This window comes from Colletotrichum costaricense (genome assembly GCF_030867565.1).
Source record: "Colletotrichum costaricense strain IMI 309622 chromosome Unknown Scaffold_1.1, whole genome shotgun sequence".
NCBI classification, from domain to species: Eukaryota; Fungi; Ascomycota; class Sordariomycetes; order Glomerellales; family Glomerellaceae; genus Colletotrichum; species Colletotrichum costaricense.
This window is the reverse complement of record NW_026848230.1, coordinates 105,731-133,180: the sequence shown is the minus strand read 5'-3', so window position 1 is coordinate 133,180 and position 27,450 is coordinate 105,731. Positions and strand designations below refer to the sequence as shown.

Genomic DNA, 27,450 nt, shown 5'->3' with positions numbered 1-27,450 from the left:
TAGGCGTACTAAAAAAAAAACATGCTTTTCATTCTTGGTTGTTGTCAACCGCCTATCTTTATCCATGAAAATCTAATATGAACTCATTGAATCATCACTTCGCCTTCTACACTTTGTTCTCCTCAAATTTGCAATCTTCCGCTATGAACGAGAATGTGCATCACCTACCCATACTCACCTGCTGCCTCCGCTAGAGTACCCGTAGCCCTTATCCCGCATTTCCTTCTCGTTCGTCATCGTCCGGCTACCAAGGGTAGGCGACGAGTCAAGCGCAACACCGCCAATGGTATAGTAGTGGCCAAACACACGGCTCTCAAGGTCCTTGGTGCCGCCGTGAGCCTTGTGCGCCACGCGACGGAAGTAGACGCGCTTCGCCCACTTCCACGATTCCACGCCCATGAAGAAGAGCACCGCGCCGACGAAGACGATGCCCCACTCCCATGTAATAGGTGCGTGCTTGAACACCTTGGTGTTGAGCACAGGAATGTAGGTGAGGGGGAAGATGGTGATGAAGCCGATGAGGATGGCGAAGAAGAGAAGCTTGTTGCGCCAAGTATCCCAGAACCACTGGGTGAAGTACTTTGTGCTCTTGGGTTGCATGCGGAAGAAAGAGCGGCGCATGTTGACCATCTCCCAGGCGAGGAAGAGGGCGAACCAGGTCAAACTCGCGAAGCAGGTTGCGCGGGCGCGGAACACAGTATCGCACTCTTCCGAGTATGTGTTGTTGCAGTTGCTACCGAATTGGCCGTTGCCCCAGCCAAACATGACGAGCACGAAAGACGCAAGGCAGAGAGTAGCAGTCCAGACACCATAGACGAGCATATCGAGCATCAGCTCCCAGGTGAAGACGCCGATTTTCATCTAGACTAGGTTAGTGTCTTGCGACGGGCATGAAAGGAAATGACCCAGAGAAACCTACGTCTTGCGGAGGTCGGTCCATGATATCCGGGGCAGCGACTTCGAACCCGAGAGCCATATCAGGAAGACCGGAGGTAATCATGATAATCCACATGACCTCGACAGGCGCAAGGGGAAACACGGAAAGCCCGCTGTCATCCTTGAAGACCAAGCCGATAAGAAGAGTCAGAGCCTGGGCGACGTTACAGGCCAGCACGTGCAGGACGAATTTCTGGATGTTATCAAACATGCGACGACCTTCTTCAACGGCATTGAGAATCGATGCGAAATTGTCGTCAGTGAGGATAATGTCGGACGCCTCCTTAGCAACATCAGAGCCGCTCTCACCCATAGCGATACCGACGTCAGCTCGCTTCAGACTGGGAGAATCGTTCACACCGTCGCCTGTCATGGCCACAAAGCGCTCACGTCGGTGAAGAGCCTCAATCATGCGAACTTTAGTCTGAGGGGCACAGCGAGCGACGACCAGCGGGAGGTTGGGCAGCTTATCAATCTCGTCGTCTGAGAGCTTGTCGAAGTCGTGGGCAGCCATGACCATCGTTTTCGCCACGCTCGCGGAAATCTCATTCATGCGCGTGGGCAGAATACCAACCTCGAGGGCGATGGCACGAGCAGTTTCGGGATGGTCGCCGGTAAGCATGTGAACGCTGACGCCGGCCTCGTGGAATTTCTTGACCGAAGGACCGGATTCGGGACGGGGAGGGTCATAGAGACCGATGAGGCCACGGAAAGTGAGGTCCTTTTCGAAGTTGGCGCGATCAAGGTTATCATGGTTATCAACGGTACCGATGTCAGACTTGCTCGCAAAGGCCAGGACACGGAGTCCAAGGCGGGCAAGAGCCTCCATATTGGCCAAAATGTCCTGCTCAATGTCCTTGGTAAGCTCAACGACATCATCGCCCATTTGAATCGTAGGGCAAGAAGAGATGACACGCTCGACGGCACCCTTGGTGAAGAGCCAGGTCTTGTTTCCCGATGCTGCCTTTGTCTGAGTGTCCTCGAAGATGACGGACATCTTCTTAACATCGGAGTCGAAGGGGAACTCGGCAATCTGCTGCCACCGGTTGGACTCGCCAGCGAGACGCAGCCTGTTCCAGTTGAAACGGGATGCGAAAACCTGAATGGCAATCTCGGTAGGATCACCACGGGCGTGCCACTCTCCCTCAGGGGTCTTGTGGACATTGGCCAAGTTGGCGAGGGATGCGACGTTGAAGTAGTCCGTGAGAACGGTACTCTCCTTCACACGATCCTCAGCTTCGGCATTGGAGAATGGCTCGCCATCACCCTCCTTGGAACCGAAGTTGATGTCTTTGGGCTGGCCAGAACTGTGGCCGAGGTCGCCCGTTGTAGGATTGAAGGGCTCGTTAGTGTTGCTAACGGAGAATGTACCCTTTCCAGGAACCCAGGCCTTGCGGACAACCATTTTCCCTTGAGTAAGAGTTCCGGTCTTGTCAGAGCAAATGTCTACGGGTGGATTAGCATCTGTCATTGGTAAATATCATCAGTGCTTTTGGGGTGAACCTACTCGTAACACCACCGAGGGCCTCCAAACTCTTCAACTGGCGAACAATAACGTGACGCTGGACCATTCGTTTCGTGCCAGCAGCCATGGTAATCGTCAAGACCACAACCAACGAGGCAGGAATCATCGCAAGACCAGTAGCAACGGCGTAAATCACAACCTCCTGCGTTGTGTTGAAATTGTTTGCTCCCAGTACGATCAGGGCGCACACGACAGCGGTACCAAAGAGAAGGATTGCCAACTTAGACAGCTTCCTCTGCAGAGGTGTTCCAACATTGACGCCCAAAAAGCGCCCGACAGCATCGGAAAGGGTCAGAGTCCATGCTTGAAGGTAGCGCCCAAAGGTGGCGGAGCCGTCCTCCTTACGCTTGACCTCTCGGCGGCGTGAGTTCTTGCCCCGAAGGGCGGCAGCAATCTGACCAATTTCGGTATACATGCCAGTAGCGAAGACGATACCACGGGCACGCCCCTTCGTAACGGTTGAGGAGCTGTATGCGACGTTGAGGCGGTCACCAGGTCCAGTCTCATCATCAAAAGTCTGAGCAGCCTCCTTGCGGATGGGGAGAGACTCTCCCGTGAGCAAGGCTTCGTTTGTTTCAAAGTTGACAGCTTCGATTATGCGAACATCGGCGGGGATGGTGTCACCAGTCTTGAGCTCGACCATGTCGCCAGGCACAATCTCAACGGTGGGGACGGTGATGTTACGGCCCTCTCGTACGGCCTGAGCAGTAGGCGAGCTAAGTGATCGAAGGGAATCCATCGTCTTTGCGGCCTTGAACTCTTGATGGAAGCCGACAGTAATGTTAAGAAAGATAACACCAGCGACGACACCTCCCTCGATCCAAGACTTGATACCAAAAGAAGCACCCATGGCCAGGATCAGAACCTAATTTGATGTCTGCGTCAGTCTGTCGTTCTTTGTATGGAAGAATGAAGAAGGCGAAGAAGCCATACCAAGGTCATTGCATTGGCAATCTGTCCAATGAAGATCTTGACGGGTTGAACGCCCTTATCGGCGCCAAATTCGTTGCGGCCATATTCTTCGAGACGAGTCTTGGCGTCCTCGGGTGTCAAGCCGTCGTCTGGGTTGGCTCTCAGCTCCTGGACGACTTGCTCGGTAGCCAAAGCATGTGCCGGCCTGGACATGGGCTTATTAGACTGTCCAGAGATGTGGTTGGCCATAGCCTCAGCCTCGGGATCTTTCTTTCCCATGTTGACAGTTGTTCACCGGGGGAAAGGCTGAATCGATTGAGTGTGAACAGCAAGAAGACAGGTAACGATGGACCAACTTCCGAATCACCTGGTAGAAGCTCTCCAAGAGATTCCAAGAGCGGTCGCTGGGACCAATCGGAGTGGAGGGATGTGTAAGTCTTTGGACAAATACGAGCTGTAACGGGCAAAAGTGTGAGTGCTCTGCTCTTATCCAGGTTCAAGCACTTCTACCCCCTTAAGGTCAAGAGAACAGTCAAGCATGAGTAGGAAAGATGAGACAATGAAGAAAAAAGTTCGTGGTAAGACTTGATTCAGAGTATGTCGAGAGAGGCGAGGAACAAAAAGCCAAAGATTCGAGAGGGGAGTTGGGAGAACATGTATACATGTACTTGGTGCCCCGGGACGGGGAATCATCTCTAGGCGTTATGACTTCATAACAAGATAGCCGGACAGTACGAGGGGGGCGTAAAACGCCCACATCTATCAGTTTCCTCGCGGTCCGTGACAAGCGTTCTCATGGGTGTCGAGGGCGCATTCCTTCAGCCTTGGCGGCTCTGCGCGGGGCTCTTTCAAGGGTACCCCCAGGCTTTCCATGATGTTGGAGCAATCTCAAGCTGTTCGACCGAAAATCGGTCGTGAACACGCGAGCGATTCAATAGCACGCAATCCAGATCTTGGTTGGATCTCGACGCCCTCGCCTGCCATGTTGAGCTGCCGAGACTCTGGGCAGCGGGCCTCATTCTGGGCAGCCCGCTCCTCGAGAGGCTGAGAGCGGTGCTGGGCATTGTAATGGAGAATACAATTGGACCCGCCAGAGACAAGAGCATGGAGGAGGGGGTGGGTGAGGTTGAGGGATCGATGCTTTCGGTGATGAATTTGGCTCCGCCCAGAAAGACAGAAGACGAGAGTTTCTGCCTTCTCCACTACGCCTCCGGCCAGTAAGACATCTCTCTGCCTTCCAAGAAACATCCATTGTGGGGGTGCCCTCCTTCTAGAAGGTTGCCAGTTGCAGGGGTGCTGTCACCTCTGCAGTAGTGTATCTGCAATAGCGCCAAGATCGTATACTGTGGTTGGTCGTAGACCGTACCCGTACAATTTTCTCAAAGTCTAAGGTAGGCTGTAGGCTTGAAAGGTTTGAAGTGTAACACTGGCGGGCTTGCGGTAAGGCCGAGTCTAGCTCAGTGTCGCTGAGCTGACTCCGGGGTGTCCCATATGTACGGATAGGGACAATAGATTTAGAAATGGTATACGCCGCCGGGTGATGATCATAGCTGTCGCAGGGATATGTGTACATCTAAAGAAAGTGCCCAGAAGCTAACATGTTCCCTGGGCAGCGCGGTTCGTACGTCGGAAACAGCTCTTCAAGACTCAACGAGGGGCTCTCTGTGCCATTTCCCCCGCCGTTCTCCACTCTCCCTGCTGCCGGCTGCACGACGGTCAACTGGCTCATCCTGCTCTTCCGGCTCCTTCTCATGGCCAGGACCTAGACATGCCAGATCCGGAGTTGTAAGTGACGGGCGCCAGAAGGTGACGCACACAGCATACGACAACTGCCGCACCATGTGCTTGGGAGGCCTCTCAGTGCTCTGCACAACTATAAAGCGCCGTCTGTGGTCCAGGTCGTTCAAGGTGAGCGGACGCGTTATTGAACGTCTTCGACGCCGATGGCAAGACGCCGGCACCGTCAAACTCGCAAAAGTTCCCGATATTTTCGGTCACTCTTCGAAGATTCACACGCCGTAAATATGCGGGTTCGAACTTGATCGGTGGGCTCCGAACCTCCGTCAATCCGGACGACCATATTCAACTCACACCATCTGCACTTGACAACTTCAGTCGAAGTCTTCCGTCGCTATTCCTCTCAACCTCTCTCCCCTCATGGTTTGCTTTGAACCCCGCGCACGAGAACGCCTGCCCAGAGTCTACACAAATTACGGCTGCGAGGAACGTGGAGAGGACGAACATGAACCGGGATCTTGACCCAGTATCACCGACTCACGACAACTCGGGCGCAACACGGGCGGGGGAAGAACGGGTCCGCCCAGAAACACAGCCACCCCGAATGAGACGCCTAGATACTGGGCGAGAAGTGTAGGAGCCCAATTCGGAGACTTATCGAAATGTGTAGAGAGATATCGTGAGCCCCTCAGATAGGCCGATGTTTTCTGGGCATAGAAAACAAGGCCGCGAATAGCCCGGCCTATCCAGCTACAACCACGCCTTCCAGCTCATCATGCCAGTGCACGTTTGCGGGATACTCGGAGCAGGGTCTTTGCCAAATCCTTCTCCAGCATGTTGATCGCATTTCTCCATTCGGTGTCGCAAGAGACACTGGTCAGCTGATGGTATTGGACGGCGGACGTCTTGGCCGCCCCGAGGTGGACATATGAGGTGGGTTGCAAATGAGAAGAGTTGAACCTCTGGTAGGTCAGTCTGGCAGCCAAGGGATGACGGGCAACTTGGCGGTTCTTGGCCGGCCTGCTGGGCGCCGGCGCCGCTCCTCCAAAGTCCACTTTCCTCTCCTCCAGCGCCGCCGCCGGCTCTCCTGGGTTCGTGAATGCGTCTTGGTGTTGGGTAGTTGGAGTCTGGAGTACTCCGTAGATGTTTCTCACCTCCAAATCCCGGGGTCTCCATGGCGGTTCATTCAAAAGTTTCCAACTTTCCGGAGGGGTAGAGGGGATATGGAGGGGCACTCCCTGGTGAAAGTCCTCGTCACCCCAACATTCCCCCGCCCATCCACTGAAAAGGTTAGGGTATCTACTGTGTAAGGTCAATCAACCCCTCCGTTGCTTCGTTTTGCGTTTCGTTCCCTGCCCCGTTGCAGTTCAGTCTCTTTGCCCAGGAGTCCAGACAGACTCATCGGCCTCTCTTGGGAAAACGGAGGCAAGGTAGTAGAGGCGTCCCGCCGCTTACCAAGGATACCAAGACCAGTATCACACGCCAGTTTTACGTCACAAACCTGGGCCATTCTATCTAACCCCCAGAAAGAGTTGCATCTGGACAGGCGTCTGATTCGGCGTAATTTGCAGCCAAGGTTCTTGGCCCACGAAGAACGATATCGTGAGGGTTTTGAGCAGGTATGGATAGAGAAAATCAAAGATAATGAGCCATGTGTGGCCTTGTTGGAAGTTGGAACTCGTCGACTCATTGTTATCTCAAGCAAACAGCCATTTGCAAGGAAGACTGGGCGCCCAGCTGTGAGAACACCATAGCTGAACGCCGGTGCTCTTGGGGGAATGAGGGGTATTGGTGGCTGATGGCAGAGAGCTCGCATCTGGCGTATCACCAACTCGGCTCTTGACTCCAGCCATTCACGAGGGTTCTGTAGGTGTGCCTTGTCGGCCTATGTAGCGTTTGTTGTCATCTGATCAGCCTTGATTGCGCCGCCGCTTGTCGACATTTGCCGAGTTAAATGGTCGCTGTCGCCGCATTTCTCACCACAGATGCGATGTGCAGGTTTTGAAAGCCACAACACATCCTGCTGTTGGCATTGAAGAACTCGCGATTCACCAGCGCAAGAAGTGCCCGTTATCACTTTCAAGTCGGTCTAGGAGTCTGGCATGCCCCTCGTCGGGCACCCACCGGCTGCATGGACGAACTTGGCATAATTTTGCTTACGCTTTTCATGGTCCTTCTCGTCTGCGGGCCGCTGTACAGACCGTACTGAACCCCCCTCTCCGAAGCAAGATAGCTACGAGGAGCTGATGAGCATGCGTGTCGTTAGAGTCCGCCTCACATATCTGCGCATACAAGACCGTCGCAAATATCATCCCAAGACATCAAAGTTCCAAGACGCCCGACGAAAATTGAGCACAGTTTCCGAGTGCAATAGCACTACCCTCGACGGATTGGATCTCGAGTCGAAGCTCAATCGGCATGACTCGGAACCGGAATGGTGAGTATCTCTCGCCAAGTTGGTCACTGCGGGGAAAGCCTTGGGTATGGGGCGTGCGCTATCTTCGCGGGGGAAGCCGACAACAGAGTTCGCCAATGCATAATACACCGAGGTCGCTAACGCTGCCACCAATAGTCCCATCTGTATCGGTCCACTGTTCGTCTCAAGCAACTGCAATGCTGCCGGAGCAGTACCGACGCAAGGGATCACCCTGAAGGCCCCCGATTCCGGTGGGCACACCCGTGTTCTAGAAGGAAGTGGGGAAGAGACAAGCCGGTCTACGGTCGGAGGTACGGATGAGGTTCGTGATGTGAAGGCCATACTGCGAAGCTGGAATATGCCGTGGCCGTGGAAGAGAAAATTGTCCGCGTCTGCAAGTGAACCGTCCGAAGATGATGATATCTTGACGCTAAAGAACTGCCAACATGCTTTCCACGCCAAGTGTCTCTCGTCGTGGTTCTTGATTGAAAGATTTGATTGTCCCGTTTGCCGAAGTCAATATTGGCAGACGCGGGAGACCCTAGCGCGATGGAGCAGGCGTCGAATCTTGCATTATGGTGTTGTTTAGTTTTCACTATGTAATCTTGGAATTCAAAGCACCTTTGCCAGTCGTCATGTGTAATCGCAATTGTGCAACCGTTCTGCAACAGTCTATTTACCAAGAGCCAACGGGCGGTGCTATGTTGTTACGTATGATCTCGCGGCATGGCTAGTTGGGCATTATTCAACCAGCCAGGTATCTCGTCGCTCCAATGCGGCGAGTGAGTCTGAGGTAGGGAGCCGCCCAATCATTGGGTGCGTATGGATGGCAATCGTGCCATGATCGAGAAAGTAGATACATGGGGGCTTCGTCGGTGCAGATACCTAGGTATTTGGTTCCTCGTACGAGAGGGCTGGCAACGTCTCGAAGATTGCAGATATTGCAGAAAAATATCGGAAACGCAACCCAACCACGGGGAAGCCAGTAAGCGGGAGTTGGATGACATCGAGATCGCATCGTCATGGAGCCGGAGGTTTTGCTCAGCTCACGGACCAGACGGTCTGGGGGTGGCGCACGGTGAAGCTGGAGGCGCAGGGGTCGGCTGCATGGTACATTGGCTGGTAAGATGTACAGTTGATACGAGAATGCCACGATCGGATGGCTGCTTGTATTCATGATTGCTGATAGGTAATCAAACAAAGAGAATACAGTGTCGTACATATCAGCCCAGCATCGAGAGTGCCATGGGAGTCGTTGTTTTGCAGTTCTCTCAGTAAACAGCGGCGGCGATGTAGGTAGACAATACGATACGGTACTGCAAAGCAAGCCGCGAGCCTCGGTGTGTATCGTTTGAGGTGGAGCCCTAAGTCCGAATGGTTGTTTTCTTGGACAAGGGAGGTGAGACTTTGGCTGGGTTCGGTGAGCTCGACTTGGGCGGAGCTAGCAAGAAGGCGCGCATTATCTGCTGGGATGATGAATTAGTGATGGAACAAGCCGAATGTGAGTGGACGACGGAGCTTGTGTTCCCTGGTGGCATTCGTATACAAGTACCTTAGGTAGAGCAGACAGAGTGTGGCAGATTCCAATCACGGCTCGAATAGCTGTCTACACTGCAGCGCGTGCGGTGACATTGGTGAATAACAAAGTGAATGTCTTTGCCTCAGCCTCTGTCTCTGGCAATGGGACGATGAGGTCATGTCCGTGAGGCTGAATACCGGCAATACTCCGCATACGCAAGATGTGTGGAGAGACTGGAGGAATTGGGTGGACTCTGCAATGTCTGCTACCGATGCGTGCCGATATAGAAGTTCAAAGTTGTGCGGCAAATCTACAATGAAGACGGAATGTCGATGTCACAAAATGGAGAATTGTAGACGGGGAATTGGAAGCTAGCTATGCAAATTCTACCCGCTTGGCTCCGTTGACTTTCTGCTTGGTGTAACGGGTGTCTCCAAATGCTTCATTCATACCTACTTTAGACTGGGGAAGGAACTCAGGTAGACCAAGATGGCTCTCACCTGCCATTGATGCAAGGTACTTACCTACCTCTAAGGTACGGACGCGACGTTGAAGAAAAGGAGGAGAGAAAGGTGCTTGCTATTTGGAATTTGGTACGATGACAAGTTCTTTCCTAAATCTAAAAGAAATTGGTTGCGCACTTGCCATGCACATGGCTCAATAGTAAGGTAAGATACTGGTAGGTGAGGCAGAAGGAAGGCACAGGACTCAGGAGAGGTGTCGTGGTGGTGACGTCGGGAGCTCCTGCCGTCGATTTAATCGCGGTGCGTCTGCGCTGTTGGAGGAATGACGCACGATATGTGGTCTGTGCTCTCCACACCTACCTCATAGCTCTGTATCGTCCCTTCCTCTGTTCCACATCCACGGTTGCAAACGCGCTTTTCCCTCCCGCGCTTCTTTCTTTTTCTGTTTCTTCTCCTTCTTCTTTGCATATCTACTGGGATACAGTGAGGAATCATCCTTACTCATCAGGTAAGCGCCTTCTTCATCTCTAGTCGAGCGTCGACTGTGGCGTCTCAACTGCCTCATTACTCGTGTGGCGGTTTCGCGTCCTCTCTTCAACTCGGCTGTCTTCTTTCCTGCCCGACTCTATTGATCCCACGCGTCATACCTCAAGGGGCGAGCTTCGACCCGGAATGTGGTACCGTATGGGACCTGATCCATATTTACAAGAAAATAAGAGAGAAGAAAGTAGAGTCTCGCATAGCATGGAGAGGGGAGGCATCCTCGAGATCGTGTTGCCCTAACCTTACCTCATATCGTCCCTTAGGTTCTTCTCTTCCGCCACAAACATAAGAAAGCGAGAGTCAAACTAAGTGATTGGTGACACGATCGGGACCCTAAGGTACCTAAGGTAAGGTCAGGTAGAAAGCATCCGTCTTAGCTTCCTTTTCCAATTCCCATCCTTCCCGTCTATTCCCCTACCTACCCTACCTAGGTACCTACTTTAGCTCGGAGTACCTATCTCAAGCTGAGCTCAGGTAGATACTCGCCTCTATTACTAGCCTGCTCGCTTCAAGATACATGGCCGTTTGTACCTCACTCCCATCCGACGTCTGTCTCTCGAGCGCGCAGTGCTCGGTCTGTGGCCCCGTTGACCTCATCGACGTTTTCCATCTCTTCGTCTTTGCCTCTCTCTCTCCCTCTCCCGTCTCTCTCCCTCTCCTTTCTCCGCCCTCTCACACACTCTTCCTTTGCTTCACTCGGCGCGCATTGCAAGTGATTTGAGAAATCTCACTTCAACTCAGCCTCAACTCATATCAAATCACATACTCCTCTCTTGCTTAACCATACCTTACAGTCTCGTTGTCCCTGTCATCGTCTTCCTTCCCATCCTCGCCGAAGAGCATCATCCTGAACAGAGCACCCCTACTACACACACTTCATCCCTCGGGGTACCTCACTCGATTCGAAATTCGGTCACCTGCAGTTACGCCAAAGCGTCTCTACGTAATTCGCATCCATCTGACACCCGGCCATCCGCATTACCTTAGTTCCCACATGGCAAACATCCACCTTAGAGCATAACTATCCTCGGGTTCTATACTACTACGCGCTTCCGTATCCATCACCTTGCCGGGCCACTTCTCGACAGATCCGCCCGCTGCTCCCGTCATTGACTGCATGAGGAGCTTTTCTTCCGCCGCGGCCAATCATCTGTTGTATTCGCGACGACTTCTTCGTGCCACGAGCCCCCTCGTGCCGTCACTTGTCCCGCTCCTGAGCTCATCGCTCGCTTGTGTCTCCCACCCCCATCAGTACTCGCTCAGCCGACCATTTATATTACTTAACTGCTGCCTATACATAACCATGGCCGCACAGAAGCGAAAGAAGTCCGGTATAACAAATGGACAACCTACTACCACCGAGGCTGCAAACCCTGTCCCCGACACTCCGGCTCCGCGCCGATCCGCCAGAAACATCAGCGACGTGAAAACAGTCACCAAGCCCGGCGCCGCCATGAGTCCCACCGAGGCCGATCTTGCAAAAGACCAACCACCGGCTAAGCGCCGCCAGATTAGCCGCAAGAAGGCCGAGTCTGAGAATGGCGTGCGCCGTGCCATAAGAGAGCTCACTGAGATGGAGAACCGTCTACAGAATTCCACCAGGAACCAGCGTCTTGCCATTGAGACGAGCCATGTCCCGCCTGGTTCAACCAAGCCTCACTCAGACAAAAACGCATATAAACCTCACTTGGCAGTCCATCCGTCAGATCCAGAGAAGCTCGCCCGGATGGCTGAAGAGGAGCGATCCGGTACCCCCAATTTGGATGCCGCCCCAATCGAAGGTCCGGACGGGGAAGGCGCTGTCGGTGACGTCGAGGACGACAAGATGCGCCTCGAGAACGCTCCGGAGAGAGGTGCTGGACGAGAGCCGCCTGTAAACAGCAGCTACCTGCCTCTCCCATGGACTGGAAGGCTGGGTTACGTATGATCTTTCCCACATCCTAGCTTTCGTTGTCGTTGACTAATACTGGAGCAGGCCTGTCTCAATACCTATCTCCGCGCCGCAAATCCACCCGTCTTCAGTTCAAGAACTTGCCGCATAGCCTCCATATTACAACATCGTCACCCGCTTGCTGATCCATCTCAGCCTGAACACCCTACTAAGAATCGTCCTGACGAAAACCAGCCGGCCGATATCAAACGCGGTCAGAAGTATGTCGAGGAACTGGGCTTGGCCAATGCTCGGGATATTGTGAAAATGCTTCGCTGGAACGACAAGTACGGCATCAAGTTCATGCGACTCAGCTCAGAAATGTTTCCGTTTGCTAGCCATGAAGAATACGGCTACCGCCTCACCCCGTTCGCTGCGGAGCCTCTTGCAGAAGCCGGAAAAGTCGCTGCACAACTAGGCCACAGACTGACGACGCACCCTGGCCAGTTTACTCAGCTCGGCTCACCACGCAAAGAAGTCATCACAGCCGCAATTCGCGATCTTGAATATCACGATGAGTTGCTCGGCCTTCTCCGTCTCCCGGAGCAGCAAAATAGGGACGCCATCATGATATTGCATATGGGTGGCACTTACGGCGACAAGGCATCTACGCTGGATCGATTCCGTGCCAACTATGCTAAGCTGTCACAGTCTATCAAGAACCGACTTGTCCTCGAGAACGACGATGTTGCCTGGTCTGTCCATGACCTACTACCTATCTGCGAGGAGTTGAACATCCCAATGGTTCTGGACTTCCATCACCACAACATCATTTTCGACGCAAGCCAATTGCGTGAGGGTACCGAGGATATTACGAAGATCTACGACAGAATCAATGCTACATGGACGCGTAAGAACATCAAGCAAAAGATGCACTATAGCGAATCCTGTCCGAGCGCTACCACACCCCGGGACCGAAGAAAACACTCTCCGCGAGTGCGCACTCTTCCACCGTGCCCTCCTGACGCAGATCTTATGATCGAGGCCAAAGATAAGGAGCAGGCTGTCTTTGAACTCATGCGAACATTCAGGCTTCCGGGATGGGACTTATTCAACAACGTGGTGCCACACGAGCGACTGGATGAAATCCGACCGAACAAGGCGGTCGCCAAGAAGGATGGCAAAAAGAAGCCTAAGAAATCCAAGAAGAAGAAGGATGATGACGACGAAGACGAGGAACCAGAGGAACCTGAATCCGTTCCTGTAGAAGAGAAAACCATAGCCCCTGAGGATTTCGGCATGGGTGGGCCGCAACATAGGGTGTATTGGCCTGAGGGTATGGAGGAATGGTTGAGGCCCAAGAAGCGGGAGGTCAAGAAAGCAAAATCAACGCAAATCAAAGAGGAGATCAAGAAGGAAGATGATTAATGCCGTAACCTTATGGCATGACGACTGGAGGGGTTCACCATGTACAATCTGTATAAAGACAAGGCTGACGCATCATCATCGAGACATCCTTCCACATAGCAGAAATGAAGTTTGAATCATAATGTCAACGAAGATAAGAGACATCCTCAATCATACTAGCCATGAATGATAACAGGAAGTAATAAGACACTATGTTGTTATGTCTTTGATGTGGTCAGTCATGAAGGGCACCCCTCGGCTTGTATTGGCAAAGGAGGTCCTGAGACCACCCCTTCCGACATTGGTAGAGTACAAAGCATGGATGATAATTGGACACGTGTGTGCATCCGTCAAGGAATTCAATAATAATTGTATAGTCAAAGTCGATGATGCATACGACATCGATTGGTAGAATCATCGGCCCGTCGTCATCGGCGAGCTTCTAAGCGACCTACCTCGACGTTGGATTTGTAGACCGTGGAGATAGATGCCCTTTGAAAATTATCCACCCATAGCACTCATATATCAATTGGGACCATGATGAGGTGGAAGTGTTTCCAATGAAAGATATGAGCTCGTAGGGCCCATGAGACTTGGCTGCATAACAACGCAACCAATCTGCGTGTTCTCATATACCTGCCATCGAGAACGTCATTGATATCGACAACTGCCGAATACCCACCCCCTCAGCTCATCACAATCGTGACAATTCTCCAGCAGTCGCTAGAACTCTTCACATCTTTGATAAGTCTTGATCCCATCGTAGATTAGAAGACGGATCAGTTGAGCCGAGTCACCCCACAACTGACACCTTCAGGCTTCGAGAAGGGGGTTGAGAAAAAAGTCAATGACCAGATGATTGTGATAGTCACGCGGGATAAATTGACAACCAACAGTCCCCTGGCACTGTAGTCATCAAATCACCTCTGCCGACTGCCCGTCTGTCGTCAATTCGCGCCAAGGAGGGTTGCAACGACTTTTCCTTATCAGGGTTACAGCAGGCCCGGGGGGTTGAGAAAGCTTAGCTCGGGAGGAGATAGGATGGCGAGAGGGGAGGGGGGGTTATCCTTGAACGGCTCCAATCTGTTCCGGAAGATTGACAGAGACATGAGGCATATCGAGGGGGTTCAGGGTATCTGACCTCTGGCTGAGTTGAAGTGATACCATGAAATGTCACTCTCCCTACCTACGCGACTGTGGTATCGGCGGCGATAGTTGGACTGGCCGATATCAGAACTGCTACGTTACGATCAAATGAACTCATAAGAAACCCTCTCCCCATCTTCAATTTGAACTAATGAGCCTTGATAATGTGTGGTCTATCAAACATCTCCTTCCCCGACATCAGTGCCTCCTTGACCCTCATCGCGCCTGAAGTCGTCCCAACCCTGAAACACGATAAACCACACAAACAATGTCTGCCCATCACACTACACCCGCACCCACAGACGACATCCAGAAAGCTCAAAACAAACCACAGCCCCTCCTCGACCAAACCCCGTCCCGCCAAGATGGACAAACCTTTTACACCATGGAGCCGCCGGCGGTGATCCTGCACGACCCCAACGTGACGTTTGAAGAGTACCTCTACTGGGCCGAAGTCACGCGTGCCGAGGAGAAGCTGGCAAACGAGCGGTATCTACACTCTCGAGGACCCTTGACGCTTAAGAGTGTTGTGAAAGATCGGTTTAGGAAGGGTGATGAGCATGTAAGGTTCCAGGGGGGCAGCGAGGGCAGTGGAAATGAGGATGTCGGTGCTGGTGTTGGAGAGAAGCAGAACGGGATTGGAAGCGATAAGGCTTTGCAATCTGCGGAGAGCAGGGACGGCGGTGTCGTTACGCTCGAGGAGTGGAAGACAGCGAGTAGGGCGGTGAGGACTGCTGGTTGGGGCGCCGTGTTCTACCTCATCACCACGGATATCCTTGGGCCATTTTCTACGCCGTAGGTTCACCTACTCTCAAACCTTGACTGAAGCGTAACTAACACGAGAAACCAGATGGGCCTTTGCTCAGATGGGTTACGGCCCTGGTATCGCGCTCTACACTGTCTTCGGCGTCATGTCGTTGTAGTAAGTCTCCCAAAGACCGCCCTCTTGGACAACAAGTGACTGACCAATTCAAGCTCCGGCTGGATCCTCTACAAAGCTTTCCTCGGCCTCGACTCGGACAGATACCCCCTCAAAGGCTACGGTGACCTTTACTTCCGCGTCTTTGGTGCCAAGGCAAGGCACGCCATCAACTTGGCCCAAGGTCTCCAGCTAATGTTGTTTGTGGCCGTCCTGATCCTCGCGAACGGGCAGTCCATCTCGCAGATCAGCAAGGGCCCCAACGGCAATGCGGGAATCTGCTTCGTAGCCTGTCTTGTCATCTTCATGGCGGCCGGGTTCATCTTGGGCCAAATTCGGACGCTGCAGCGGTTTTCGTGGATTGCAAACTTGGCCGTGTGGGTGAATCTACTCATCATTTTCATCTGGTAAGTCTTGGAATGGTCTTCGGTTCGGGTTGATGTTGACCAAAGACAACCAGCATGGGCGTCGTGGCACACTCCCCTCCCAACTTCGCCGCGACCCAGGCCTCCTTCGGCGACACCTTCGGACCCGGACCCGTCATCACCTACGCCGGCACGCCCCCGCCCGGCATGGCTTCGGGCGGTTCCGGCTTCCTGGGCTCCATGAACGGGCTCAACCAAGCCGTCTACTCGTACGGCGGCTGTCTCATCTTCGCGGCCTTCATGGCGGAGATGCGGCACCCCATGGACTTTTGGAAGGCCCTTCTCTGCGGTGAGGTCTTTATTTACGTGTGCTACCTTGTCTTCGGGTTGTACGTGTACTCCTTCCAGGGCCAGTACGCCTTCAACCCCGCCATGCAGAGTCTATCGCCGTACTGGTGGCAGACGGCGACCAACATTCTGGGCCTGGTGACGGGTTTGATCGCGGCCGGGTTGTATGGGAATATCGGCATGAAGGTTCTTTACGTTGAGCTGCTGCAGGAGATTTTTGGGGCGCCGCCGTTGACCGAGTCTGCGGGCAAGATGCTGTGGGCGGCGGTGATACCCGTGTACTGGGCTCTCGCCTTCATCATCGGCGCCGCTGTGCCGCAATTCTCGCTGGTATCTGGGTTCATTGGGGCGCTGTTCATCCTGAGCTTCACATACACTCTGCCGGCGCTGCTGGGCCTTGGGTATTGGATTCGGAAGGATGCAATGGTGCCGGAACAGGAAACGTTTGACCCAATCACTGGTAGGTATGCGTATGTCGATAGTGGATTTCAGCGATACTGGCGGGGGTTCATGAAGAAACCTCTCTTCAATGTTTGGAATATCGTCTACATGCTGGGAGGGCTTGTCACGACGGCGTTGGGCATGTACTCGTCGATTGAAGGGTTGATTGCGGCGTTCAATGGCAAATCCCAGGCTACGAGCTTTGGGTGTGGAAGTCCAGTCTAGGTAATTTAGGTTGCCTTGGGAATGATGCTTTGTGAGGATTCCTCAGTTGCTGCTGGATAGGGAGCGTACATCTTACTTACTTGGAAATGTACTATTTTGTGAATTTGCACCAGTCCATGATACTTTAACTCACTTGATCATGATTCTCATATTAGAATACTGTATTCATTATGACAGCGCTGAGCCATCGAAGTTAAAGCTAACTGTTTGTTAGACTGGGTATCATGTAAGCAGGCTCCCAAGCTTCTCCGTTGCCTTCCGCGCCCCCGCCATCCCGTCATGTCACAAATGGACTCTCTGCCATGGCATTACCGGAAAACTCGTCGTCCACCAGTTCGGACAGGAAATCTCTCCACGCCGCTGCTCTGCTGCTCATGCCACAAGCCTTGAATTCCCACCCAGCCTCCATCTCCCGATAGCTTGTAACGTCGCCATGCCTCGCGGAGATGGTCTGGTCGCAAGGGGCCTCTTCTGTCTTCTGTCTGCGTCGCGTCGTCTTTGGGCGGCGGCGTGGGTACGTCTGCCTGCTTTTCGCCAGTACCTTTGATCCATTCTCCTTGCACATCTCGAGCTCTCTCGATGAGCTCGCCGATGAAAAGCTTCGATACTGACTTGACGGCGAGAGCGACGTTCGGTGGGACGGATTGCGATACTGTCGCATTGACGACCTATGTGGTACTTTCGTCAGTACAATGGCATAGCGCCAGCCGGCAACCGGGTTGAGGAATCTTACCCTCTTGACTACGGACTCTGTGAGTTTGGCCGCACGCCAGAGTTCGTAGCGATCGTACTGTTCTGGGTCAAAGGACTCCACGAGCATGGCACGGAGTCTTATCTCCTCTTGCTTCTGCTCCTGCGTTCTGACTGTAGAATCCACCAGCGCCATGCGCATATCGTTATCGTCTTCATCATCATTGGCGCCTTCCTCCTGTGCGTCGCCTCCAGCGCCTGCGCCACTGACAGTTGTAGGTGCGCGTCCGCCTACAAGAGAGGGCGTTTGTTCTCTGGTCTCAACGTTGGTCTGGTTCTTGGGCTTCCTGCCGCGCTTCTTCTTAGGAGGCGCACTGACTTGGCTGCCGCTGACGACGCTAGCGTTGTCGGCCGAGGGTGAACGTGGGAATGGTGAGCCGGCTTCGGGTGGGAAAGAAGTCTGACGAAGGGGGTGGGCGGCTGCGGAGGTGACGGAGAGTGTCGAGGCCTTTCGGCGCTTGGCAGACCCGGGAGGGGCGCCATCTGATGCTCGCTTCTTGTTCGACATGGGGAGCTGCGCGGGTGACGGATACGGTGGTGAGTGTGCGGTTGGAGAGTACGAGTATGGAGGGGAAGCCATCGCGAAGGCTTCTTTCTAGGTGAATCGCAAGAGAAGTGGTGAGCGCCGGCAAGCGCAGTTGTGATATCGAAGCGAGGGGGGGGCCTGTCGGAAGAGTCGAGAATAGGATGTGGTCGAGGGAGGTGTCGGTAGGGGAGTCGTCACGTTTGCTTGGGTTCAAATCTGGTGGAAGTCAGCAATGTCGTCGAATATCATGTCCAGCTTAAAGCCTTGAGTGTAAAGGCGCGTTGCGGTCGATGGATCTGGAAAGAGTGGAGCACGGGGTCCCGGATGACTAAGGTCGAGTGTTTCCTGAGTTTCCCCGGCCAGCTGTGACAACACCGTGGCCAGTCCTTGGCAGTGTCAAGGTTGGAGCTACACTGAGGTAAGGTACCTAGATGGTGCACGGCAGGCTAGAAACAAACGGGCGGATGTTTGAGCGAGGTTCCACTGAAGGCACGTACCACCCGGAATGGACCCTTGCGTCAGACGGGAATCGGAGAAGTGGATACCTGAGGTAACTAGCCATTTTTCGCAGTACCAAGCTTACACTGCAGCGAGCGCTGAACGTGGCTGGCCGCTGCACCGGTGACTGGCAGAAATGCACTGCTGCAGCACGTTGCAATCCTGAATCCTGGGGGAGGTACCTCTGAAATCGCGCTAAACCACCCGATAAGATAACGCCGGCCGTAACCGAATTTTCTGCTCCGATTTCCCTCCAGAGTCTCGAATGAGCGCAGCGGGGGCCGCCTGCGTACGGACTTTTGTTCATCTGGAGCACCCAAATGTTCCCATTCTCCCACCTTCATAACCACAACCACCGACCTTGACAACCAATTCCCTCTCCTCTCCTCGGATCCAGATATCACAATGACCCAATCAGAGGGCGCAGCCGTCAAAGAAAGGAAGAGAAGCCGGAGCAGGCACCAGAACGGTCACCACAGCGCTTCAAGTGACGGGAGTGAAGCCGAGACCGCGAGCCAGTCAAGCAAGCGAAGCAGCAGGAAGCGCAAGGGCGACGACGATGCCAAAGTCAACGGCAACCACTCCAAGAAGCAGCGCCGCCCAAGCCTGAGCCAGCCTGCGCGCGATCCCCGTGATACCACCACATCCAAGTCCAAGAAGAAGTCGTCCAAGCCCAAATCCGAGGGCGTCGTAACGAGGTCGCCGAGCCCGGTGATCGACTTTGACGGCCTGAGTCGCCCGAGTAAGAGTCACGCCATTCCCGACCCCGCGCAACCCCAATTGACTAATGCGCAATGTCTTTTCAGGCCTCGGAACCCGTGAACGTCTCGACGAGTCCCCCGAGCAGGCTGCCGTTCGTCTCGAAAAGATGAAGGGCGCCGTCCGCACCATCCTCGAATGCGTCGGCGAAGACCCCGACCGCCCCGGCATCCTCGACACCCCGAGACGCTACGCCGAGGCCATGCTCTTCCTGACCCGCGGCTACCAGCAGAACGTCAAGGACATTGTCAACAATGCCATCTTCCAAGAAGGCCACAACGAGATGGTCATTGTCAAGGACATTGAGATCTTTAGCATGTGCGAGCACCACCTCGTTCCGTTTACCGGCAAGGTTTGTAGACCCCGATATTCGCCCATTGACAATTGCGACCCCCGGCTTACAAGTGTCTGCAGATGCATATTGCCTACATTCCCAAGAACCAGGTCATTGGCCTGTCGAAGCTGCCCCGTATTGCCGAAATGTTCAGCAGACGTTTCCAGATTCAGGAGCGCCTGACGAAGGAGGTTGCCTACGCCATCATGGAGATTTTGAAGCCCCAGGGCGTCGCCGTTGTGATGGAGTCCAGTCACTTGTGCATGGTCATGCGCGGCGTGCAGAAGACGACGGCTAGTACGATAACTAGCTGCGTGCTCGGTGCCTTCGAGAAGAAGGAGAAGACCCGGAACGAGTTCCTCAGTCTGGTGGGGTTGAAGACATAGACGGGCATGCTGCGCAGAGGCACTCTGAGACATTACTCGAAAGGAACATCTTCCGAGCGGCAATGATCCCGTCTGATATTTTGTTCTACATATTCTCGGCGTTTGGTTCACACGGGCATGCATCACGAATTGGAAAGACCATGTTTAACACTGGGTCAAGCATTGGCGATTATTGGGGGGGTAGATTTCATGAGAAGGGAGCTCAACGCTCGTTCTGGACTAAAAGAATTTTTCAAAGCGCAAAATACAACACATACATTGCTGGCTGCGGGCTGGCTAGATTGCTCGTTGTCCAGCCAAGGGTTATTCAAGCCTGCCTACCACGCCTACCTACGTACTATGTACATCCACCGTATCCTCACGCCTACCGGCATAGTAGTCCGTCATCGTGCTCTGGCGCCTAAGCGGTGAGACGTCTCCCTGCATTGATATGCGCTGCAAGGGAGCGCAAGCTATGCCGCCATGCCGCCATGGAGGGGCAGTGAAACAAGGCCAATTGGCATTGACTCGGAACCGAGTCGCGTTGGGAAACAATGTCGCTGAGGGAAGGAAGCAAAAGCAAAAACGGACCCCGCACATACCACCACCTACCCACAAACCCCTTGGGGAAGGCATCGTCAACACAACACAACACAGCAAAAGCCAAAAGATGAGAGGCTATTTTCCCTTCCAGAATCGAACTAGAGACCTTTCGATAACAATGGAACCATTACAGTCGAACGTGATCAGTGGCCCAGAGATGGGACCTGCTCGGTGAGATGTTCGAAGCCGCCAAACAATGGTCTACAGTAAGAATGGAGATCCAGCAACAACCATCGGCATCTCGCTGGTAAGTGGGTAGTAGAATAAGAGGACAGGCAACACACAAGTGAACTTCGTTCTTAATATCGCCAGTATTATTAGAACCACTATAACCCACTTCTTCAAGAGCATTCTTTAGTGAATATTTGAAAGATGAGAAGTAAGAAATGCGACAAGGATGACAATTAGAGCAATGATAGTCATAAGTATAATAGAGATAACAAGAGTAATAAAGGCCAGAAAGGCAAGAAAGTTACATATGACTGGGAAAGAATGAATGATCACTACCGAGTCAAGGTATTCAACGATAAAATACTTACTATTTCAAGTCTCTCAAGGCCAAGCCTGACACGGATGAGGACACTATCACCAAGAAGACCGAGAAACCAGGCCAAGAGTTGTATAGGCTGAACAGCAGTTCCCGAGCAACCAACATCCATCACGGAAATGGACACCAAACTGACAGCAGAGAGTAAGTAGACCAGCAAACAGAAATAGTGGTGTTCAACTAGTTGCTTCCACCCGGCTAAAGCGCACGTTTCTGAACCTCATCAAGCGGCAAGATAGAGACAACATTCCTCTCAACTCGGACAACTCTTAGGCCTTGGATTGATGTCATCTTGCAATGTGTTTAGAAGGCAAGGCAAGCTGCGCGTATCGCAATAAGCGTACTCAATATAGACTGTTCACTTTCCCCGGGTTGAGGGCAAGATAGGGGTTCGAGGCAGAAGATTGATAACAGTCTCTTTAGCCAAAGTGAGGTGAGAGTTGCTTGTCGAGTAGAGACTGTAGTCCATAACCCCCCCCCCCCCCTCTTCTCTCACTCAAGGTGAGTTGTGGGGTAGTCTCTTCTTTGAATAGTGTAGATTAGTCTTCAGCTCCTGCCCAGAGAAGGCTCAAAGATATCCATTTAGTACTTGAGTCTTCTCTCTTTCTTATCCTTCTTCATCTTCCTCTCTTCAGAATCTACCCACAGAAGGAGTCTGGTGTCAACGGGCCCCTTCCAGCCTCACATACCCAATAACTGGCAGGAAAGCACTCCGAGGTATGTTTTAAATTTTTCTTTTCTTTTTCAAGACATCCTACTAATTTCAAGAGTGAAGATATCTTGTCATTTCCATACCCTCACGAGTTCACCAATCCTCTCCGCGCCTGAGAGGCTCGGCTCCTCAAGATTTACCTACTCCCACACCAACAGACCCGTTGTCCCCAGTAATCGTTCATCAGAAATACACGTAAGTACCATATTTGTAAGGTGTGCTTGGTGTAGTGACGAACCCAAGACTCAGGAATCCCATCCTCACTTCTTCGACAACCTCAATATGACTGACGCCAACACAAGGGACCCGTCCTCTCTGGACGGCACACCACGTCGGCCCCTGCAGGAAAGCGAGCCACGCCCCAGCATTGTCGAAACCCCCTCAAGGCAGGTTCTCAGTGGATCACGTGTTGCCAGAGAACGTCCATGGAGCAGAGGTATTCTTCCTAATGACTTTCCCGAGTATCGCAGACAAATGGTACTACGGCTTTCCAAAGCGCACGAAGCCGGTGTACAGTGGAGCGACATCTACTTTGACGCTGAATAGTGCCTTCCTTGGTGGGAGGGAATTGATCCAGCGGATCTGAAGCCGGGCGAAGGGAAGACTTTGTGGAAGTGGTCGGGTAATGGCAAAATCTCGCACGATTCTAACAAGGAGTCCAAAACAGTAGCCGACCAGCATATCAAGGCACTGAAGGAGCTCTTCGACAAGGAGCTGTCGGGTGACAACCGATACCACGAATCTCTGACCAAGCTGAAGGATTTGGCAGAAATGCTAGATGGATACCCTGTCGCCAAGCAAGACTTCGAGGATGCCATACAACCAGTTAGGGAGGCCATAGATGTCTGGCACGAGATCTTTGCGAAGATGGGAGCAAAATCGGTGCCAATCGCAGAAGCAGATCTTGTCTCTGATTTTGGCAATCCCATCAGCCCCTTCCTTGGTCTACCGGCAGACTCTACGACGTGGGTAGACTTTTTGAGAAAGTTGATTGGACTGGAGGAATGGGATTTCATTCAAAAAGTCACGAGTATCCAGGTTTATGGGGTTGGGAAATTGGGGCTGCTATCAAAGACTGATCTTGATGAGGCACTCCTCGTGGTCAAGAATCAAGCCCACTTCCGATACCTCATGTGGGCAGAAAAGCTCATCAAGGCCTACGAGGGCGATGAATCTAACCTTATGAACACAGGGCGTCGACGCAAGGTGGATGAAATGCCCCCCAACGCCGAGTTTGAGAAGGGTGAGGACATTGCTACCGAGAAGCCTAACTCCAAAGCAACCGATTGTAGACAAGTCCCACAACGACGACCGCGAGAATGAGGATGCCGCCACCTTTGAAGCAAGTCTCTGGGAACCCGTCGGGGTTGTTGACGATTATATGGATCTCTCATGGTCTAACTTCGAATAGATGAGCGATTCTCAATATCAGGAGTATCTTCGCATCGTGGCCGAGCAGTCAAAGGAGAGCGAGAGCGAACCCACCGCTTCACAGAGCAATCCACAGAACGAAGAGGCCGATGACGAGATGGTAATCGATGAGGAGACACTGAACAATATGTTTGCAGGTTGGATTGGGCACATGCCCATCCCCGCAGGTCCTGACGAGCTGGAAGATGAGGAGGAGGAAGGTGACGAGGAGGCAAGATGGTTCATAGAGTGAGCGACGGCACCAATCAACAAAGGGTACATAGTCTGCGGTCCTTATTTTGGGGACAAAAGTTCATAATCATAGAGAAACGCCTCATACCTCAACGCGTGCCTTGAGCTAACCCATACACGTAAACCGCCTATGTGATTTAGCTACCGCAGTCCACATGACACTCTATAATAGTCAGCCTATCAGCAACGTAGGAGGTAAGGTAGACGTCAGCGTACACTTAATGTGCAAAGAAGCAGGCTTCGCATTGTCTACCTGAGCCCGTATGATACAACTCTCGGCATGCCTATAAGAAAGGAAAAAAGGCCATCATAGACAAAGTTTTGAAATCTCCCATATATCCTCCGCTGATCTTCGGTCCAAACCCCAAACTCCGATCCCATCTCCACGCCAAACCCGCTTACAGCAACATGACAGCAAACGCCGCCGCGGCGATAGAGCCGAGGCCGACGGAGAGGGTAGCAGCGCTGGCCTTGGCGGGGGAGGAAGTCTTGGGTGTACCGTTGTTGGAGGTTCCGTTGCCGCCGCCACCCATGCCGTTTGCGTTGGTGCAGTTGCCTGCGGCGAATGACTGCTGGGTTGATGAGAGTGTTGTGGCGAAGCTGCCGGCAAGTTGGCTGGCGACGGACTGGACACTCTGAGGAACCTTTGTGACGACGGTATCGATGAGCTTCTTGGCGCCATCGCCAACGGAGCCGACTTGTGAGGAGATGATACCGCAAAGGCTGGCCTTCTCGAATTCGGGCTTCTTCTTCTCGAGGTTCTTGGTAAGGGCGTTGCCGTCGCTCTGAAGTCCAGAGACGAACTGCTGGAGCTGGAGGGCCTCGTTGAGGGTGATCTCGCTCGTGCCCATAACCTGCTGGGTACCCTGGTTGAGGGTGTTGGTGAAGGCGCCAGCAGCACCGGCGAGGCCGCTGAGGTCGCCGTTGAAGCCCTCCACAGCCTTGTTGAGGTCCTTCAGTGAGTTTCCGACTTGTTGGATGACGCCCTGAATGGTGGCCAAGTCACGCTCGGCGACGACCTTGGTGGGGGGCTCGGCGAAGACGCCCATAGCCAGAGTGAGGAGAGTGATCTCGGTAGTGAACTTCATCTTGTCGGTCGAGGATACCGTGGGTTGTGAATGTAGTTGGTATTGATGGTGATGATCTTCCGGAGATTCAAATGTATAGCGTACGGGGGGTATATCGACGTGTTTGGCCAGCAAGCATGAGAGAACTGGAAGGCAAGTGAGGGAAGAAGGATCTCGGAGGCTTATAGACTGGCACAGACTAGATCAGACCCTCACATACGGGAGGGGCAAAACAACCTTCGCACAGACAGTAACATTATATGAAATCTCAGCTCATCGACTTCCCAAAAGCGTAATCCGTCTCACAAGTTACTCACGGTTCACCCCCGTACCTATTTGCCCACCTTCGTACGGTTTGGGGGAGTGGGAGGTAGAGGAGGGGGCGAGAGGCCCGAGGAAGAAGATTCGACTCGACGCTTCTTCTGGCCCTCCATCACGTCTTCCTCGACCGGGGCATGCCTCTGGCCATTATTCGCATTGACTGCTGTCTTTGTACTTGACGTCAATGCATGGATCAGGAAGAGTGCCTGGCACGGCAGGCCTACTCAGATTCGAGGCAGGATGGGATATGAATGACTTTGTTCGGCCACTCGCATCGCGCGAATCGGCGTGACCCGCATCCCATTGCCGATGGATGAACCTTTGAGGCTGATCGTCGACATGGGGGATGTCATCCTTGTTTAAGGTCCGGCGCTTATTTCACACAAGCTCGACGGGTAGCCCGCAAATTCGACCCGTACTTGCGGGTTCGGGCAATATTGACGATGTATCTGGCCTTCCTTCGAGCCTCACTTTCTCGATGGTGGAGGCTGTGCACTACCTTAAACCCTCGAGCTCTCTATGCGTTGCTCGACTGATATTTGAGGCGCGGGGCTCCGTCTTCTCTTCGACATTCTCAGCAGCCAAGCCTCTTCGAATTGCCCCTCAGCCAAACAACCAACACCACCACCGGGCGGCGGAGCTATTTTAAAACAAAGATATAAAACGGATTCGTCCCCGAAGCTGGGGTGTTAAACACTCTCCAGCCCATGAGCCTCCCCCTTCCAAGCACAGCCTGACACGACGTCGCTCGCCGAAGTGAAACGTGAAACGTGCGGACGGATCCCTGCTCAACTCTCTTCCCGCGCTGGCGGATCTGGCGATCCCCCACGGCACCACTACCAAAGAAGACAAACCTCTCGCTTGTGAACTTCCGACTTGCTTTGCTGCGGAGTTCTCTCCAGGCCTCTGATAGGAAAAAGCTCCTCGAGAAGTCAACCGGGGGTTGTTGGGATCATCCAGGCCAGCCGTCGCAGGATTTGTTAACGAGAGCGGGATACGCCGGCAGAGGTCAGACCGCTCGTCGGTGCGAGCTTAATTCTTCCTCGGTCGGCCGGCCATCTGCCTTGTGTGTGAAGGGTCTCTTCAAGGGTCCTATCAAACTGTTTTCAGGCCTCTTCTCATTCTCAAAGCGATAGTATACGTTGGATATCGCACGTTCTTTAAGCCTGATGGCAGATGACCGACCGGTTGATTGACGTAAAGGACGGGCCGTCTTTGGCGTCTTCACGATGCATAGCTTCATGTGCGGCACTGACGATGGCCTAGCGTGTAAGTCAGAGTCTGCCTTCCACACGGCCTTCCGCTCAAATTTGGGTTAGTTGGAAAGCCTAAGGTGAGGTGACGCCCGGAAATAAAACTCAGGTAGAGTGCAATCCGAGACCCGCAAATCAGGAGTGTCCCACGAGTCGATTCAGGAAACACTCAATTCACTCCCGCGGCCCGGTGTACGAAGCCAAGATTCCTTCCGCAGGACCTCCCGTAGTCTCCATGAAAACCGGTAATGGTGTGCAGTCTCGTATGAACTCGTCTTTTTTACTCTCCCGCAGCCCAGTGGGTGTGGCCAGGCGGTGGACCACTTACGCGACGGCTTGTACGACCGCGGGGGTGGCTAGGGCAAGAAGATTGAGTGGAATGAGAACCGTAATCGTAGACGAACCGCGCCAATGTGTCTCGAGTCTCAGCGAGAGAACTTCCCCAGTAGTCTGCAAGAGAGGCAGGGAGGCTCAACAATCTGAACCTTTGGTGCGAACAATGAGGGGGAAAAGATCTTTGTACGAGTATCAGAATCCAGGTGAAACGAGCTGCGGCTTAGACCACATTCCCCACGGAGACACGAAGTGATCAGAGTGCCCGTGGTTGAGAAAACTTCCGACTTTCGACCGACTCTGCCGCGCTAGAAACGCGAGGGGGAAGGGATGAGTCGATGGACTGGATTCCGGATCTGCAGCACCGTACGCACGGCGCGTCAAAGTGTTCGTGCCAGCAGCCATCGCTTGTCACCCTTGTGTCAGTCTACGAGATTCAAACCAGTCGTGCCTTGCTCAACTCCGCGCCCCTTCGCATCGGGACGGCCAAAAAGGGAACCTGTGCCTGTTTGTTGTTGGTTTCTTGAGTATTCTGTGTCGTTTCTGGTATATCAAACCCCAGCAGACCTTCCCGTCTCGGTCTCGCCTCGATACTTTTCGCGGGCTTCATCCATGTTTGGTTCGCAAGTCAGCAGCGTAGCATCCTATCCAAGAGATGTTACAGCTCTAGTCCTAGTACCGAGGTCTGAATGAACTCAAGCTCGTGGGTGGTCCTTCCAGTCTTCTAGAATGCTACTCCCGAGACGGAACCCCTTGGCCGCCGATTAGCTCTCGGCGCGAGCCCGGGTGTCTGGCCTCGGGGCCGGCTTGTCGAAGCCGAAGTGTGGATCTCCGACCGGAAACCCCCCGTTTTGTGTGCTGGCAAGAAGCAGACAGCCAACGAACAGGTTCTCTTAATCCCACTAACCAGGGTCGAATCTCCAAGATGGCTTTCTCTCAGGATATTT

General features: G+C 53.2%; 11 protein-coding genes across 11 annotated transcripts; 5 read left to right on the top strand and 6 right to left on the bottom strand.

The window, feature by feature from the left end:
- Positions 1–174: 174 nt before the first annotated feature.
- On the bottom strand, positions 175–3,652 carry CCOS01_00055 (potassium/sodium efflux P-type ATPase; the record flags this gene model as incomplete). Its single annotated transcript, XM_060448252.1, has 4 exons — positions 175–861; positions 920–2,382; positions 2,444–3,326; positions 3,395–3,652. The coding sequence occupies 4 exons, from the start codon at positions 3,650–3,652 to the stop codon at positions 175–177; spliced, it is 3,291 nt and encodes a 1,096-aa protein (XP_060319690.1).
- A 2,231-nt stretch (positions 3,653–5,883) lies between these two features.
- Positions 5,884–6,286, bottom strand: CCOS01_00054 (uncharacterized protein; the record flags this gene model as incomplete). The annotated part of the gene is made up of 2 exons (XM_060448251.1): positions 5,884–6,197; positions 6,265–6,286. The coding sequence occupies 2 exons, from the start codon at positions 6,284–6,286 to the stop codon at positions 5,884–5,886; spliced, it is 336 nt and encodes a 111-aa protein (XP_060319689.1).
- Positions 6,287–7,241: 955 nt separating this feature from the next.
- CCOS01_00053 (uncharacterized protein) lies at positions 7,242–8,115 on the top strand (the record flags this gene model as incomplete). Its single annotated transcript, XM_060448250.1, has 3 exons — positions 7,242–7,312; positions 7,377–7,547; positions 7,683–8,115. 3 exons carry the CDS (start codon positions 7,242–7,244, stop codon positions 8,113–8,115), a joined length of 675 nt encoding a protein of 224 aa, XP_060319688.1.
- A 156-nt stretch (positions 8,116–8,271) lies between these two features.
- CCOS01_00052 (uncharacterized protein) lies at positions 8,272–8,949 on the bottom strand (the record flags this gene model as incomplete). The annotated part of the gene is made up of 1 exon (XM_060448249.1): positions 8,272–8,949. A coding segment is annotated over one exon (678 nt), but the record flags the coding sequence as incomplete, so codon positions are not given.
- Positions 8,950–11,355: 2,406 nt separating this feature from the next.
- CCOS01_00051 (UV damage endonuclease UvdE) lies at positions 11,356–13,350 on the top strand (the record flags this gene model as incomplete). Its single annotated transcript, XM_060448248.1, has 2 exons — positions 11,356–11,973; positions 12,028–13,350. 2 exons carry the CDS (start codon positions 11,356–11,358, stop codon positions 13,348–13,350), a joined length of 1,941 nt encoding a protein of 646 aa, XP_060319686.1.
- Positions 13,351–14,743: 1,393 nt separating this feature from the next.
- CCOS01_00050 (transmembrane amino acid transporter) lies at positions 14,744–16,773 on the top strand (the record flags this gene model as incomplete). The annotated part of the gene is made up of 4 exons (XM_060448247.1): positions 14,744–15,270; positions 15,326–15,397; positions 15,451–15,801; positions 15,855–16,773. 4 exons carry the CDS (start codon positions 14,744–14,746, stop codon positions 16,771–16,773), a joined length of 1,869 nt encoding a protein of 622 aa, XP_060319685.1.
- Positions 16,774–17,081: 308 nt separating this feature from the next.
- CCOS01_00049 (uncharacterized protein) lies at positions 17,082–18,103 on the bottom strand (the record flags this gene model as incomplete). Its single annotated transcript, XM_060448246.1, has 2 exons — positions 17,082–17,441; positions 17,507–18,103. The coding sequence occupies 2 exons, from the start codon at positions 18,101–18,103 to the stop codon at positions 17,082–17,084; spliced, it is 957 nt and encodes a 318-aa protein (XP_060319684.1).
- Positions 18,104–18,952: 849 nt separating this feature from the next.
- Positions 18,953–20,026, top strand: CCOS01_00048 (GTP cyclohydrolase I; the record flags this gene model as incomplete). Its single annotated transcript, XM_060448245.1, has 3 exons — positions 18,953–19,289; positions 19,354–19,658; positions 19,721–20,026. The coding sequence occupies 3 exons, from the start codon at positions 18,953–18,955 to the stop codon at positions 20,024–20,026; spliced, it is 948 nt and encodes a 315-aa protein (XP_060319683.1).
- Positions 20,027–20,962: 936 nt separating this feature from the next.
- CCOS01_00047 (uncharacterized protein) lies at positions 20,963–21,267 on the bottom strand (the record flags this gene model as incomplete). Its single annotated transcript, XM_060448244.1, has 2 exons — positions 20,963–21,111; positions 21,180–21,267. 2 exons carry the CDS (start codon positions 21,265–21,267, stop codon positions 20,963–20,965), a joined length of 237 nt encoding a protein of 78 aa, XP_060319682.1.
- Positions 21,268–22,149: 882 nt separating this feature from the next.
- Positions 22,150–23,530, top strand: CCOS01_00046 (uncharacterized protein; the record flags this gene model as incomplete). The annotated part of the gene is made up of 4 exons (XM_060448243.1): positions 22,150–22,344; positions 22,414–23,110; positions 23,160–23,236; positions 23,279–23,530. 4 exons carry the CDS (start codon positions 22,150–22,152, stop codon positions 23,528–23,530), a joined length of 1,221 nt encoding a protein of 406 aa, XP_060319681.1.
- A 397-nt stretch (positions 23,531–23,927) lies between these two features.
- CCOS01_00045 (cell wall protein) lies at positions 23,928–24,617 on the bottom strand (the record flags this gene model as incomplete). The annotated part of the gene is made up of 1 exon (XM_060448242.1): positions 23,928–24,617. One exon carries the CDS (start codon positions 24,615–24,617, stop codon positions 23,928–23,930), a length of 690 nt encoding a protein of 229 aa, XP_060319680.1.
- Positions 24,618–27,450: the final 2,833 nt, after the last annotated feature.